Genomic DNA, 16,545 nt, shown 5'->3' on the forward strand with positions numbered 1-16,545 from the left:
ATTAGATCAATACGGGTCGGTGTTTTAATTGCCATACGGTCTTATTTGTTTTTACACAAAGTGGCTTTTCCTTTACTCATTTAATCTTTGATAATTTTAAATGTAATTCGTGTCATTGGATCAAGTGCAGGTCGGTGTTTTGATTGCCGACGCGATTTGCACCTATCATAATTTTGACACAAAGTGTCTGGCTTTGTTAGCGGGATTTATGACCGGTATTCTGTCATCACCATAGCGACGCATTAACGCGCCTACCGGAATAAACATTATGACACGAGAAACAACTTTTTTGACAATGTTTGAAGCAAATTTTACGAATACAAAGTCTTTGAAATTACTCGATTTTTTTTCTTCCGAATATTCGATTCGGAAAACAGTATCCGAATATTCGGTTCGGGACCGAATATTCGGATATTCGGATATTCGTTGACATCCCTAGTAAAGTCACATAAAGAATATTGTCGTCCGAAAATAGCAATGGTAGATATTAGTATTTAAATGTATGTATTAAAAAGATCTAATTAAGTGTAAGAAGCGTCTCAACGCCAATGATGGTAAATAGGCAAAAGTATCAACAATTTACAGCATACGGTAAGGTTTAGTAAAACGCACAAAGACATAATTTGTATAAAATATTCGAAGGTTGCTGGTTATAAGAAATAAAAAACATATTCATATAAATACAACACATAGTAAACATATTGGTTACATCTGCTAGAAGTTCGGTAGACTATACAAGTGCTTAAGATATTTAGTCAAACGTTTTTTAACGGGATATAATCGAAGTGCATAAACAATTTATGTATTAATATTTCATTGTTTACAGTTAAGCATCTATAAATATCATAAGGTGAATGTAGTCGGAATTTAAGGCATTTGAGAGCACATGTAACGAATCAAACAATATAATAATGTACATTAGACTTAGTAATTTAGTCGTACAACACTAATACAAGTTACATTGCGCATAACAAGTGTGTTCATTGGATAATTTAACCTCATAGAATCGAAAAGATTGATTTAAATCTAATTCGTTTGATTGAGTATGGAATCAGTGGTATGCAGCCTGTGATTAAATTATTTTTAGAACAATCGATTTACCCAATTGACCTGACCTACATGCCGAAATCGAGATCGCGTGTAGATCAGAGTTGGGTGTGTGTAAGCAGTGCGTTCATGAAATTGCAAAGTTTTGAACGTGCTCTGCAGAAAGTCACACGCGGGATTACTGATTTGGATTTGCCTTAAATTGCAGGTATGTATGTTTATTTATTTTGATGTAGTGTCATGAATTCTACGTTAATTATTGTGTGTATGTGAACGCATCCATAATTTTACGAGTAAACAAGCTAGTGCGTTTAGCCATATTAATGTTGTTGAACTTCATTAATTCAATGTATTTTATGATATTTTGGCGTGTGGGGTAATATCTCGGGATCAATTGACGCCTTTGTTCTGTGAAGTCTGGACACACAAGGACGTAATGAAATTCGTCTCCTCATTCTCTTAATCCTAGCTGGAGGCAAAAGGGGCAGTTTCTTAAGTTATGAGGAACATAAGACCATCTTTGAACTTCAACTGGCAGTTTGTGGTTAGCAGTTCGGAATTTAATGAGGTTTGTTGTAAGGTTACTTGGAAGTGACGTTATGTACTTTTCGAGTTTAATATTGTTTTTGAACAGGAGTTAGTGTTTGCCTTTGTTTGACGTGTTAAATTTTGCTTTCCATTCTTGTAAAAATTGATCCATTAGACTTTGTTTAATTGCCCGGTGGACGTTGTTTGTGTTGATATGATTTTGGGCCTCGAAAATATATGTATTTCCTGTTTCGTTAAAATATCTGTTTAATTTAGTCGAGCCATTTGTAAGTTTGAGGGCTATTTAGCATATACTTATATAGGATGTTTGTGTATTTTGTGTGATCGCCATTTATTATCTTTGACCAATATTTTATCATGTTTGATTTGATTTGTATTTGTATTGGGTATCTGCCCAGCTCTGCGTAGAGAAATGAATTGGGAGTTGATTTTCTGGAATAAGTTATTTTCTTAAGAAAAGATATATGTATTTTCTCCAGATTGTTTGTGTTCTCGTATCCAATTATTTCAGTGGAATATGTTAGAATTGGTAGGATTGTGCTATCGAATCATGATATTTGCAAGTCGAGTGGAAGATCGAGATTGTTTATTCTTTTGTATAGTAGATGCAGTGCTTTGTTTGCTTGTTCTTCAATATGTGTTCTTGCTTTAAAAAAAAAACTTTCACTGTGACTAAAATATGTGCCTAGATAAGTGTTTACTATTTCCATAAGTTTATTGTTTATTTTGAATGAGTATTGTTTCCAAGTTCTTCTATTGGTGCCAAATATTATGACTTTCGTTTTATCTACATTGAGTGTTAATTTCAATTTTTTGCAATATTTTTCGAAATCGTCTAGACATTTTTGAAAAGATTTTGGGGAATCTGCTAATAGAATCGTGTCATCGGCGAACAGAATGGCTATTAGTGCAAGAAAATGCATTGTTTCTCCATCCTGGTGTTGAATTTGAATCCCTTTGTTGTTATTGTTATTAAGGTGTTCGAGTAAGTCATTAAGGTAGTAGGAAAATAAGAAAGGAGATAGGTAGACCCCTTGTCGGACACCATGGTCGCAAGAAAAGAAAGCTGAATTGTCATTTTTTTGTTTGGACACATGATTTAATGTTGTCGTACATGTTTTTTATAATTCGAATGAATTTTACTTGGACATTGCTGTTAATTAGTTTATGGAATAGTTCTGCTCTGGGGATTAGGTCAAAGCATTTGGTAAAGTCTACAAAGCCCACAAATAGTTTACTCTTTAATTTTTTCATGTTGTTTATACGAAAATTAAGACAGAATATGTTGTCTGTTGTTGAAATGTTTTTACGAAAGCCAGCTTGATTTTGGTTGATTGTGGAATTTTCATTACTATACCTGGTTAATCTTTCATTTAAGACGGATGTAACTAGTTTGTCTAGACAGGATAAGATCGTTATGGGCCTATAATTTTCAGGGCTATCGCGTGTGCATTTTCCTTAGTATATTGGAAAGATGAAACCTTTGGACCAGGTGTCTGGCATAATTCCGCTGTCAAATATCATATTGAAAAGTTTAGTGTAAATTGGCAACATCAGAGTTTTCGTGGTTTTAATATATTCATTGGGGCTACAGGTTTTGCCGTGTTTACATTTTTTGATCATTTTATCAATTGCATCACTGGTGATCGGAGAGTTAAGGGTAGTTTCTGTGTTATTGTCGATTATATTAGGTTCAACGCTTTTGAGGTCATGGTCACTTGTGTTTTCATTTGGTGTTGTGTTCAAGTCTTTGAAATATGTATACAATTGTTCGATGCTTGGTTTAATATCGTCTTTGTGACTTTCGAGTGATTTAAGGTAATTCCAATAATGCTTCGGTTGTTTGTTTTTCATGGTTCGTAATTGGGTTTGAGTACGATGTATATATTTTTTGTGATGGAAATGCACGATTCGTTTGTATTCTTTGCTTGCATGGTTCATTGCGTTTTTATTGTCTGATGTTTTGTTTTGATTGTAGAGTTTACGCATTCGTTTGTAGGTTAATCTCTTGTTATTACATCGAGGCTCGTACCAGGGTTTAGATTTGATTGAATTTGTTGTGTGCCGTTGGTTTTTATGTTGAAATAATTTTGGTTGAAATGTTTGCACGGCTGTCGTATGGAATAGTTGTGCTATTTGTGTGAGGGCCATATTGATACTGTTGTTGTTGTTGCGACTATTGTTTTCGGTGTTGATAGAATTGTCGTGTTGAATAGTATAATTGTTGTTGTTGTTGATGATGTTGTTGGTGGTGGTTGTTGTGTAAATAGTAGTTATGTTAGATGAAGTAAAAGTAGTAGTAGAAGTAGTACTAGAAGAAGTAGTAGTAGAAGTGCAAGAAGTGGTAGTGGTAGTATGAGCCGCAATATTTGTAGTATTAAGTAAAGAGTAAATTGGTGTTAAATCATGATTTTCTAAATTCAAGACAAATTCGGCTTGTTTATCTGATTTCCATAGCCGATTTTGGTGTTGTTTATTATTTTGATTTTTCTTATTTTCGATCACTTTTGCAGGTTTGATGTTCAAGGACAACACAGAGTGGCCATCAGAGAACACTGGGTCAAATTCTACGATTTCAAAACTGTGTAAGTATTTTAGGGTATGTACTGAGCAAAGGGTGTAGTCAATAACAGAATTATCTTTGAATGTTGAACGACCTATATTCTTATCTTTACTGAATCTTCCATTTAGAATGAGTAGATTGTTGTTTTTACAAACATTTATTATGGTTTTGCCTATTCCGTTTATTTTTTAGGATCGCACGTGTTCCTCTCTATGTTCATATTATATTTGAGTAAATTATTCTTATGGTTAAAATTATTAATCATGTCATTGTCGAAGCCAAAGTATTCGGACAAGAAATCGTCGAATTCTATGAAGTCGGATAATTGGGCTGTATGGCCGTTAGTGTCGCCTGTTATTATAACGTGACTATATTTGTTGCTCATATCAGTGATCTCTTCTTCGAAATTATTGAGTTCATCTAGGTTAAAGAATCTTGATGATTCAGGTGGAATGAACCTTGTGTTCGATTGAAATGATTGAAATAAGTATAGTCCAAAGGATATAATCGTAGTCAGTTTTGATAATTACCACAAATTTGAATAATTTTTCTTTGACAAAAATACCCAGACCCCCTGACTTTCTATGGAATTTCATTTTTCGTGGTTAGGCTAAAAACTCAAAACCATCAATTTTAATTATATATTGCTCGTCTATTTTGCATTCTGTGCAGCAAAATATGTCAAACTGATTAATATATTCACAGAAATCTGGGTAAATACACTTTTTCTTGAGTCCACATACATTCAGCGTTCCTATTTTAATAGTTACTGACGGTTTTGATTTTAATATTGGAATAACCGTGTTTTTTCTTATACTTTCAGGATCGGACGTATTGCATGGAGAGGAGTTGGGGGTATTGTCCGGGGAGCGGGAATTGGGGAGTGCTAGGTGTACATCATCGCCATCTGATCCGGGCAAGGTGGCGGCAGTAAATGCCTTTGGCAGGCAATCCTTTAGATTTGAGATTGTGTCGTCGCTAACATAAGGAGTCTTGGCTTTTTTGAGCATCCAACCCGTTTGTGCGACTAGTGTGGGCTGTAGCAGTTAAGTGTGGCGACAATGGCGTGTTTTGGAAGAGGATGGGTAGTTTAAGCATGAATCACATATATATATGTGGTGATTGAGGAGCAAGGCGTATCTGTTAAAATGCGTACCTTACTGAATATCTGACTGGGACTGTGAGTATTCTTTGGGAGTGGCTCAACGTTTATGTATGTGTCGACTGCGGGGGTGCATTGTGCGAGGATTAAATTATCATTGAACACGATTGGAGACTGGATGGCATTATCAAAAATGGAATGAAAACTGGATTTACGTACAGAGTTACATTTAAACGTATTTTGATATTGATCATCTTCCATGTTATTATAAGTGTTAACAAAAGCAGGATCAGAAATGTTTTCACAAATAGTATAAGAATGTTTGTTATTTGTAACAAATTGTTTTGTGTTTACAAATATATTGTCAGTGACACTGGACGATAAAACATTGTCAAAACGGGCTTTTGCAATATGCGGATTGACTGTCCCGGTGTTTTCCTAGCACCTTATACTGTTCACTGGTGGGGAGTTTGGTGGGTCGCCATGAGTCGCCTCCTCATCAGACATGTTTCCATCATTGCCCGTTAAAGTCACATATAATGGCAGCGTTTGCTTGGGTTTGGATGATCCCTTTCCGCGAGGCGAGGTTGGTGCTGATCTTGGTCTCGGCGGAGCGGTTGGATTCTGCATTTTAATGGTCAGGTCTACTGGCTGTTGTCTAAACCTTTCGTCTGCGAGTTGTATGGGTGATTTGTTTGCATGTGTTTGAGAATTCATTTGGGCGGGTCGTGTAGGTTGTGTGGCGGTATGTTAAACTGACTGGCGGAGCATACACTGGACGCTACCGAGTTATGGATGCACTCATGGATGTTTGATATTCTTGAACCTTTTAGGATAGGGTACCACTCTGGAAATAAATCCTCGGCGATTCGTCCGTTCACTGGGAGTGCTGCTGGGAAAAGCATTTGTACGTTATGGGGACCATGCTTTGACCTAGCTTCATTGAATTCGGGCCATAGCTGCTTCCTGGCGTCGCTTATTTCTTTTGGATAGTCTCTCAGGAGGCTGAAGTTGGTTCCGGCAAGTCGACATGCGCTGTTCATGAGGTCGTCAACGTCGCCTGGGTGGCTCATAATGACTCGAATTAGCCGTGGTCGTGTATTGTTTGTGCTGGTGCGTCTGCCGACACGATTGGCGCGCAGGACTGAGATTTTACCTCTGTCAATGTTGAGTGACCTTCGCAGAAATTCATGAACTGTATTAAAACAATTTTTGTGTTCGCATTCATCTACCCACGCAATAAGTATGAAGCTTTCCCTCTGCCTGGCCTCAAGCTCTTATGTTTTGTATTTAAGCAGTAGTACACGTTCGTGGGTGATATTTTGTGCAGCACAATTGTAGTACAAACTGGACTCGATATTTTCAACGCGGCATTTTAACAAGCCCGTGTTTTTCATGCTATCTAATATATTGTCAATTTTGCTCTCTAAATGCTGTAAGTTAAGAAAGCGAATGCAAACAACTAGTAATACACGTACATGCCGAACGCATAAACATTTACAAAACTGGGGTGCAACCGTGGAACGATCAATGCAAAAGCACTTGGGGTTGTCATTTTTTTAAGAAGCTCCAAATCTCAAACTTAGCCCAGAATTAATCAGAAAACATTTAAGAGTAAATACAAAAATACCTAATTTCATAACAATTTAAATAAGAATAATAGATAATACATTTAATTACTATTTAACTATTACATTAGTAGATATTGACCAGAACCCTATAACTGTAACGAACTCAACAATATTGAAATAAAAAACAAATGTCTACTACAACCCTACTTTATAAAACAGCTAAGAGACAATGTGTAATATAGAATTACATGTATATCATCGTCGTGATGATAGTATATACTTGCAATACAAATAGACATAAACGTGTATGTATATTGCCTGCTTACAACATTAGAAATGATCGTGAAATATAACCTCACGCCGTTCAAGCAACTAATGATACTCAATTCGACGCATTAATCAGCTTAGCAAAGTTATATATCTGATTAACTTTTGCAGAATACAAAGAAGAAACCACCCGGGTGTGGTAAATAAAGTTAAAACAACAACAACACAAACTTCATTTAATGCTGCTTTTTTATTTTATTCGTTTGTGTTATCATGCTTGAAATTAAATGCTATATTTTTTTATTAAAGAATAACCAAAAATGAACGCGATTGAAATTATGGATAAAACAATGAAATATTCCGACAAATTTGTATCATGTCTCTTAAAAGGTTTGAATATTAAGCTTAAATAAAAATAAAAGCTTCATGGAAGGTTTGTTCTTAAAACTATACCTGTTCCTTACCACGGGTAAAATAAAATAAACAAGCAAATTCGTTGAATTGATACCCCCGCCAATATGCTTCTGGACACAAAAGTGTTATATTTGACACTCAGCTAAAAAGCATTTTTTTAAGATACTTAGGGCCATAAATCCATTATTAACAGATGGTGTACAATGCCATTCGGCGTGCATCATCCTCTTATCCATATAATCACTCATACCAAGTTTCAATGAAATCTGCCAAAGCACTTCCAAGATGTGGCTCCGGACACAAAAGTGCCGGACGGACGGACGGAAAGACGGAAGGACGAAAAGACGGAAGGACGGACAACGCCAAAACAATATCCCTCCGCCTATGGCGGGGATAATGAAAGAATATATTAAATGTATATCTCATTTATGTTGTGCTACAATTGCAAATCAAAATCAACTTAATATTTCCATTATTAATTTTTTGTTAACGATCGGTAATCTTCATGTAGTCTTACTAAGAAATTATGAGACGTGCTTGTAAATTTGGCATATTGATTTCGATGCCGTGAAGATAAACGTAGCTTCTGTGTGAATATGTATGATTATGTGTTTTACATCTGGTTGTGTAAACGGAAACACGTGACTGTGAATGAGTAATACTACAGATATGTGTACAGGTTGTGTACAGGATTTTGAATGAAACATTCCGCTGCATCCGTCGTTTTATATCACGCATAATATTTTCCCATAGCTCGTCATCAGTTACGATTTGAACAAACGGGCTAATATTCTCGTCATAGTTAGAAAGCCGTAGGATCGTACTAAGGACGCAACAACCGCAGAAGTAATGTTGGGTGAACGCGGCGAAGTCGACGATGATCGATTTGACCGCCATCATATATTTTGTACGGACTGACCGATTTCAAATAGCTAGTATCAACTGTTTCTTGTGCAGAACACGGACTTGCTTTTTTCTAATTCTCGTTATAGGATAGCTTTGTTTGTTTGAGTTAGTTTTATGTGTTTGCCCAGCCACTCCACCATAGTTTCTTCGTCCTATTCGTTCAGGTCGCTTATGTATTTGCCGGGCTTTCTATACGTGTCTGCCACTGATAGTATACAATGATTTCGACCCTAAGACTGTCTGTATAGATAACTTTTATATAACTATTATTAATCAATAAGAATTATTTAACCAAAACTAGATTTACTACTGGAGAGTGATATTACCAGATTGTATGAAACTGAAAAAGTACGCAATTTAATTTGTGATTTGTAAATATTAAACAATGTCATATGGTAATTCTCGTTATAAATACTCTATGCTTATAATATTCGTTAGCATCAGATGCTGTCCATGCGCAATAGATGATGATATAAGGTATTGTCAATATTTCAGGAAGTTGTGATTGAAATTAAGACTGGTTAAATAATTTCCAGAATTATCCGAAGTTATGCTCCCAAAGATCTTCCTTAGTTAATGGGCTTATGAAGTCGAATTTATGTGTAATGCCTGCGTCACTAAATAAAACTGCCTCAACTATACAATATTTTTATGTTAAATTATTTTTTCTGCAACCAGTCGTACACTATAACAGGGTACAGCATTACGTGACTTTTTGAAGTTCAACCTTTTAACATTTACTAATTTAAACGACGGTAAGTGGTGCCTTATTTCAAATAACTTTTGTAATCAAGTTTTCGTAAGAATTTCAACTAGTGCTTTAAAAACAGATTTTTATGTTCTTATGGCAATGTGAAATACATCAGAATTACGTTATTTAATAAGCATGTGTTCTTGTTAAAAAAATCCATTTTTACTGCATTCAAGTGACACGCAACGCGAAATTTTGTCACCGATTTCAGACGTATTCAAGGATTTATTCTTATATCTTAAGATTTCGGCACAAACTGCAAGAAAACCTTTCTTTTATGCACTATAGATTTGTGTAAATGTATTTCAATAACTTGAGATATTTGCATAAATAAAGTTCTTAACGGCGTGATTGCATTCTGTCAAGCCCGTGTGTAATCCCCTGTAAACCCCATTGATAATGCACCCTGAATAAACGACATTTGTAATTTGTTGTATACGTATATCATATGTATTTCGTTAGGCGAAGAAAGTTTTTCCATATGTGTATATTACATACATGATAATTCGCAGAATTGTGTCGTAATATATGCTTTAAAAATATAGAATCTCTCTTCAAAATACAAATAGTGTCTAATCACGTGTTTAGCTTTAAGCTTGTCTTATATAATCTCCAAATGGAACAATCTCTAATTTTATCACGATTCCATTAACTGATTAGTTTACTAGGGCACGTGTACAGTCGAATAATTGTAAGCGTTAATGCTATGATGGTCTCTTATTTGACGTGAAAATGGTTTAAAATGATAAGCATGCCATTTTACAATGAATGAGTTGTTTAATATATATTATTGTTAATTGGCCGTGTGTTCACTTTTGTTTATTTCGTCAGATCAAGAAGGGCTATGACATGAAAATATATAACAGAATGCCACTAGCATAGTATGCCTTTTCAGGCGCGGTGAATATGAATATTGATATACGAATTTCGACTTTCATTTTGACAACGCCAGTAAATTTAATTAACATGTCAAAGGCTAAAAAGATTAACTCACTATTATTTATATGATATTATTGACATCAGTTTTGTTCATATATGCGATACCGTGCATTGTCTTGTTTTTGATTTGACCATTAACCACTTGTCTTGCATCCTGATGAACAAGATCTAAATAAGTTCTTTGTTAGACTGATGAAGATGCACGTGATTAAAAACATCAAACCAAACTTAATAAAACATGTTGTTTTTTTAAAATGTGTATTTAACAAACGTTACTTTTTTACATTTTAATCGACAGTTTCTAAGCTCGACGAATGTGCATAGAGGTGATAACGCATGTAGTTTTATAGGAGAAATAGAACAGTGAAAGATGGACGTAAAGCGCAGTTGATCGCGTTCTTGTCATTCTTTTTTTAACGCTTCCAAACCGTTTCTTTGATATTGAGACATTTGTAAGATTATGTTCATGTAACAGTTAGGTAACAACATCAGAATAAAAATCGCAGTTTATTATATACTGTATATTCTCAGAAATATGCTTTTTATATGTAAATACTGTTTAATAACAGCATCATATCTAACGTTTTGTATGTTGATGTTGTTATTAAGAAATATCATAGCTAATACTATTTCGTTCTCGTTTGGCTTTATATTTAATTAAGGATTCTGCTATAGCCAGAGTATAAATTGGTGGTTTTTTTACTTGCAGCTATTGTTATTCCTTTTTGTATAGTATATTTAACGGCATGTGTGGTTTGCAATATTTGATTTCTATGACTTTCGCAATACGAATCGCATATATTTATTTCAGTAAACATTTACAAAGACTTAAATTAAAGTCACAATGGTGAAAAATCACATCACTAATCCTTAACGTACGGATATCAATGTAACGGGAAACAACATCCATTATTTAAAAACAATACTAGTACACACAACAGAATAGAAAGCATACGTATTAATAGAACATATACAGCGTATCGTGCATATTGCAAACGATAAACGCAAGCGTTGAAATAACACATAAATACATGTGACATTACAAACATTAAACTAAATTAAACGCATTTGACAAATATACGACTTCACTCTATTGAAATATTGTTAAGTGAATTGATTAAAATAAATCTTGCAAAAGGATATTGTATATAATGTCAATTTGTCAATTTGTCAATTAAGGAACAAAAGGTATATATATATATATATATATATATATATATATATATATATATATATATATATATATATATATATATATATATATATATATGTATATACACTTAGCTCTAAGTTCATGAATTGATACATAAATTACCTATACCATCAATACAGTTTTTGTGGTCCAATTCAAGAATTGTAAAAAATTAAACATACTTTATCTTCTTTTGTAAACGTGAGGTTTAAGTGTATTGCAAGTATGCCATAAATTCGCCACTGTACATGAAACGACTTACATCTATTGCAAAAACGTATTATAAAAATGTTTATATTCACAGAATCTTGATATTTGTAAGAATCATTTAAATCTGATTCTGTAACAAGTTTTCCAATGCTGGATGTCCATTACTTACAAATGGGTCACAACATTATACGAAAAATACAGTTTAAATACAGATCTTACGTTAAAAATGTTAAAAAAATACTGAACGTCTTTAAATACAATCATTTATACACCGGGTAAAGCTTTTGCAATTAAAACCCATTTACCGACTTTGCGCTGAAGTCGCTCAATATTTTTCGCCTAAGTTAATCTCCATGGCTCTCTACCATAATAAAGAATAGAGGCGATATCGGTATTACCTAGATGTAACATGATGTTTATATGTATATTGAAAGCTTTCGTAACAATAAACAAAAATGCCATCGCCTTACCCGGTGCTGAGAAAGTATTCAAAGATTATTTAAAATGTTAAAGATTTTAATTGGAGTATTGTTATATACCACACTATCTCAACATAATAATCTTTTTGGAAGATAACAATTAAAGTCTTTACGACATAGCTCTTTTATTCCACTTGTTGCAGTAAATTGATTTGATAACTGTTACCGTTGTTTTGGTCCCATACACATATCGACATATCATTCCACGAATACCGGCGATGAACATTTTTCCGCTTTGAGCCCTTGAAAGTTCCTGGTTTAGCATTTAATAACATTCCCACTTCCCTTCTAAGCACTCTTCTTGTATTATCTGATGTCGATAGAAAATGTGTCCAGCCTCATGAAAGCCGCTGTAATTTCCTTTCAAGCATTATTTCATTATTAACGGCTTAGTTCTATTTCGGAGATTTTGCGTTCGAATTGAGAAATGTTTTTCATTCATTTACATTTACGTGTATATTGTTTTTACACTGCAGAAAAATAATCAATATTTGGGATCGTCGGCATATTACATGGTCTATACCCACGATAAAGCCGCGATACATTTTGATCAATATAAATTAAGTTATTTTATAACATTGCTGGCTCGAATGCACTGATACGTTGACTAGCTTGTAAAACTTGCATGTTTATCTGAGGCTATGAGGCGACTGCATATTACAAGGTGTAGATTTCGCTAAGTTTTTGAAGTTTTCCGCCATTTTTTGCTTCAAACGACGAATTGTTCTTCTCATACAAAGGCATGATTCTAAATAAAGTTTTTTCGAATGCCGGTTTGCACATAATACATTTTACATTGCATTATACGGTTGTATCTGTCTTTTAAACAAATGTCTCCTCACTAGCAACGCTATCTTGAAGCTTCGTGGTCCTTTGTTTGCCACGGATGCGTTTTATATTGCCCTTCAGAGTCTGGTCGCGAAGCCATATAAGGGGCACCACCCCTGCACTGGCTGCGGCCAAGAGTGTCACAACCTGAGTAAGCTCCGGCGACAGAGAGCAATAACGCGACTCACACAGGGTGTAAACAAGGCTTACACACTGGAAAGGAAACCACATGGTGGCGTAAACAATATTTACCGAACACACAGTTACAATATCTACAGGTTTGTTACCGGCCGTTGCACGTTTCGAGCCCGCATCAGCATGACTCGTACTTAGGTGAGAATTGTCGGTGTTTGGGTCATGCTCAGGGTTTGTTTTTGTTGTAGAAGTAGCCTCGGCGATATCTATTAGATTGTTATCACACGTGTTTCTATTGGTGTTTGTTGTACAGTTAGTTACGTCTCTTCGTTGAAGTTTTGACAATATCAGTTTGAATGTCAGAATCACGATAACTATTAGCGGAATAAAATAGGTCAGTACTGTGCACAAAATTCCACTCTCTTCTGACATCAAAATATAGCATCCGTATTCAACTTGCCCATGTGGCATGAGTCCAGATGTCCAAACTGGGATTACTGTTAAAACTGCTACTATCCAGGGTGTCAAAACGATCACCTTCAAAAGTGACTTTTGGAACAGCCACGCATGCAGTACAGGGTGAGTTATATCCAACAGTCTATCAAAAGTTATGTTGATTATAATAATTGTTGAAACAAACGGTAGTACAATGTCAGAGACTATGAACATTCTACATATAATTTTTCCTAGTTCCCAAACATGTAAGATCTGATAAACCGTAAGCGGAAGTATGAAAATACCAGTGAGAATGTTTGAAACGCAAAAGTTGATTATTTGAACATAAATGGCATCCTGTTTTGTCGGCGAGCCCATCGAACATAGGACTATTATAAATGCATTTATAGCACATGTCCAGATTGCAAGAACGCCGGAGAACGTTGCTGAATGTCGGTCAAGATTACTCAAAAAGGATTCATGTATTTCTTGGCTGTATAATCCAGTATTGTAAATGTCCGAAAAACGGCCACCCTTATCTTCGGTATGTGTTTCCCCTGGATATAGTTCATCAGTATAAATATACGACCCATTCAAAGTAGCGTTCATGGATAATGTTATACCATGTTCGGTCGTTGCTTCTACCATCGTGTGATTGTCTTTGGGTACGTATCAGTTATATCTGAAATTTAGCACATTCATACATTAGTATGCTATCATGTATCATGTACTGAATGCCCGGAATGTCAAGTGGTAACTAGATATAATCGGATCCGAAAAACACCGTCAAGTATTATCCTAAAATGCGTATATCTTGTTAAGACCACACACGTTTTTACTTCTATATTTAGTGTTGTTTGCCTGAAAGTTAATTAGTTTTAAACGCCCATGCAAGCTAATGCTATCGGGTTGATTTGTTTTTCCTACTTGTAAAATGTTGTATCATTTCTAATTGCAATGTTTTAATATTAAATATGTGATTGTCGTAAACAATTAATACTTTAACCATCAAAGGGTCAAGTAAAGAAACTGCTATTACATTGTAATTTATTGGTGAAAATAAGTGACAATGAAGACATTCGTGATATGTTATAATGTATTAGATATGTACAAAAACATTAATTAATACATGACTCTTGGAGCGTTTAATATTGCATGTTACGGTTTACTGCAATAACATGTTTTATTTGTTTGTATATATAGTTATTCCATTACAACTGTATAGCCGTAACTCGGATATTATTAGATATTTTTTCTAGTCTTAGACAAGAGGTATGTATACTTATACTTTTTGAAAATCAACGTTTGCGGAACGTTACAATCGCATCTGTTTTATAAATTAGAACAGGTGGGATTCACATTAATATCAATCCAGTGAAAATAGAAAAAACGTCAAATGAAATATGTTGGGATAAGTATGCATGTAATTATTACATAAACACGTTAATTCATTAAACATATCTAAGATATAAGTAATAACAATTTTCCAAATGATTAAACTTTTAAAATATGCTAGTATCGATTGCAGTATGATAAACAATTATGTTTATTTCTATATGGGAAATACAACGACTGGAATTCAGACTTCGAAATTGTAAATAAAACACCTCAGTAATATACAAAATTGTTAAAGTTCATGTCGACACATTTATATATTTAAAAGATGTCTTAAACATAATATATATTTTTAAACCTATACCAGTCTTGTTCAAATATTTTAAATGCAAAAGCTATCATATAAAACGCCAAACTCGTCCTTTAAAATGTAATTTTCATTTAATTGCAGCTAATATGTACGTATACTGCTTCATAGAGAAACAAAAATTCAAGCATATCTTTATAATATTAGGATTTAATTTCAATGCACTGGTGACAAATAGCAAAGACAAACTTTCCTATTAAAGCGTCTAAGATGCTAAGCTAGCAAAAGATGTGGCGTCTCTAAATATAATTGGAAATATATGAGAGGAGAATGAACATGATCAAAGCCTTACAGCGCATGTGGAAAATGCATGGTTCAAAGAAATTTTTAATGTAGAAGCAATTAATCTGATTAATGCTAGTTTGGTGTCGTTCATGATGCAAACAAAATGTTTTTGAAATAAATATAGTACCGGGTAAAATACAACAGCAACAAGTAACACTCGTATCTTTAGTTCTTTAAGGAGATTCAAACATATATGCTGATGTTTCAATATTATTTGTAAACCGCATTGAATCATTTGTGTAGATTGTCCACTAATGATTACTAATTAGTTCATAGTAAATATGAAATGTTTACTTGCAAAATATTGTGCAGTCAAATACGGTATAGCAAAGTATATGTACTGCCTAATAATGATAACGAGTTTCTTAATTTATAGCCTTCAGCCGAGCAGTAAACTTTAATTGCATGTTTTATGGTGCATTAATATCATACAAAATAAGATCGACATAGCCAAATGGGTTCCATTGTTCAAAATATGTTGGTATACGTGTACAATTAAAACAAATGAGAATTTCATTATCGTCCTTATTTTCGAAACAGCTATACTTACATTATAAAACTATTCCAATCTGGTATATAAATAAAAAATAAATAAAAAAATAAACACACTATTCGAACATATTATTTGATGCTTTCTGTTCGCATTCCTAAAAAATAGAATCCAGTGTAGCATGGATTACCACATTCAAAACACTCACTAACTAAAAGAATAATTGAACGAACATCTTAACTTCACTCACTTTCTGCTGTTTCATTAACGAGCGCACATAAGCGTTAATGATCTGATCTTCAATCAGATCCACATAGCGGTGCCTCGGGCATGTGAAAGGTACTGGCGAAGCGCATGTCGTATTTATACAAGCGCGTTGTTACCGCCTCCAATAATGTATTGACTTTTGTTATCTGCTTGGACTTCAAATAAATACTTTTCCGTCAATCGAGTGTATGTGATATAAGGGTTTTTCGAACGTTATAGTTAATAGATGATATTTGCTTTGTCGTTCATATATAATTAAATTAATTAAGACACCATTTAATTGCTAGTAATTCATAATTATATTTCTTGAGTGATATTCATTTCACTTAAATGGCATTTTATTTGCAATTGTCATCCAAAATACCAAAAGTTTAAATGCCATTACATCAAGTTAAAAGCTTCAAATACAAGCC

At 34.1% G+C, this 16,545-nt stretch overlaps 1 protein-coding gene and 1 long non-coding RNA gene across 2 annotated transcripts; one reads left to right on the forward strand and one right to left on the reverse strand.

The window, feature by feature from the left end:
* Window positions 1-1,144: 1,144 nt before the first annotated feature.
* On the forward strand, window positions 1,145-6,012 carry LOC127879803 (uncharacterized). Its single transcript, XR_008049243.1, has 3 exons — window positions 1,145-1,255; window positions 4,110-4,181; window positions 4,983-6,012. It is a non-coding gene; the product is annotated as an uncharacterized LOC127879803 (long non-coding RNA).
* Window positions 6,013-12,657: 6,645 nt separating this feature from the next.
* LOC127880102 (5-hydroxytryptamine receptor 2B-like) lies at window positions 12,658-16,188 on the reverse strand. The gene is made up of 2 exons (XM_052427331.1): window positions 16,116-16,188; window positions 12,658-14,070 (listed from the first exon to the last, which is right to left on the reverse strand). Exon 2 carries the CDS (start codon window positions 14,034-14,036, stop codon window positions 12,813-12,815), a length of 1,224 nt encoding a protein of 407 aa, XP_052283291.1. The 5' UTR covers window positions 14,037-14,070; window positions 16,116-16,188; the 3' UTR covers window positions 12,658-12,812.
* Window positions 16,189-16,545: the final 357 nt, after the last annotated feature.

The sequence above is a fragment of the Dreissena polymorpha genome, chromosome 4 (genome assembly GCF_020536995.1).
Source record: "Dreissena polymorpha isolate Duluth1 chromosome 4, UMN_Dpol_1.0, whole genome shotgun sequence".
Classification (NCBI taxonomy): Eukaryota; Metazoa; Mollusca; class Bivalvia; order Myida; family Dreissenidae; genus Dreissena; species Dreissena polymorpha.

Excerpts from the sequence above, each read along its gene's own strand:
- LOC127880102 (XM_052427331.1), bottom strand. The coding sequence starts at position 14,036 with ATGGTAGAAGCAACGACCGAACATGGTATAACATTATCCATGAACGCT.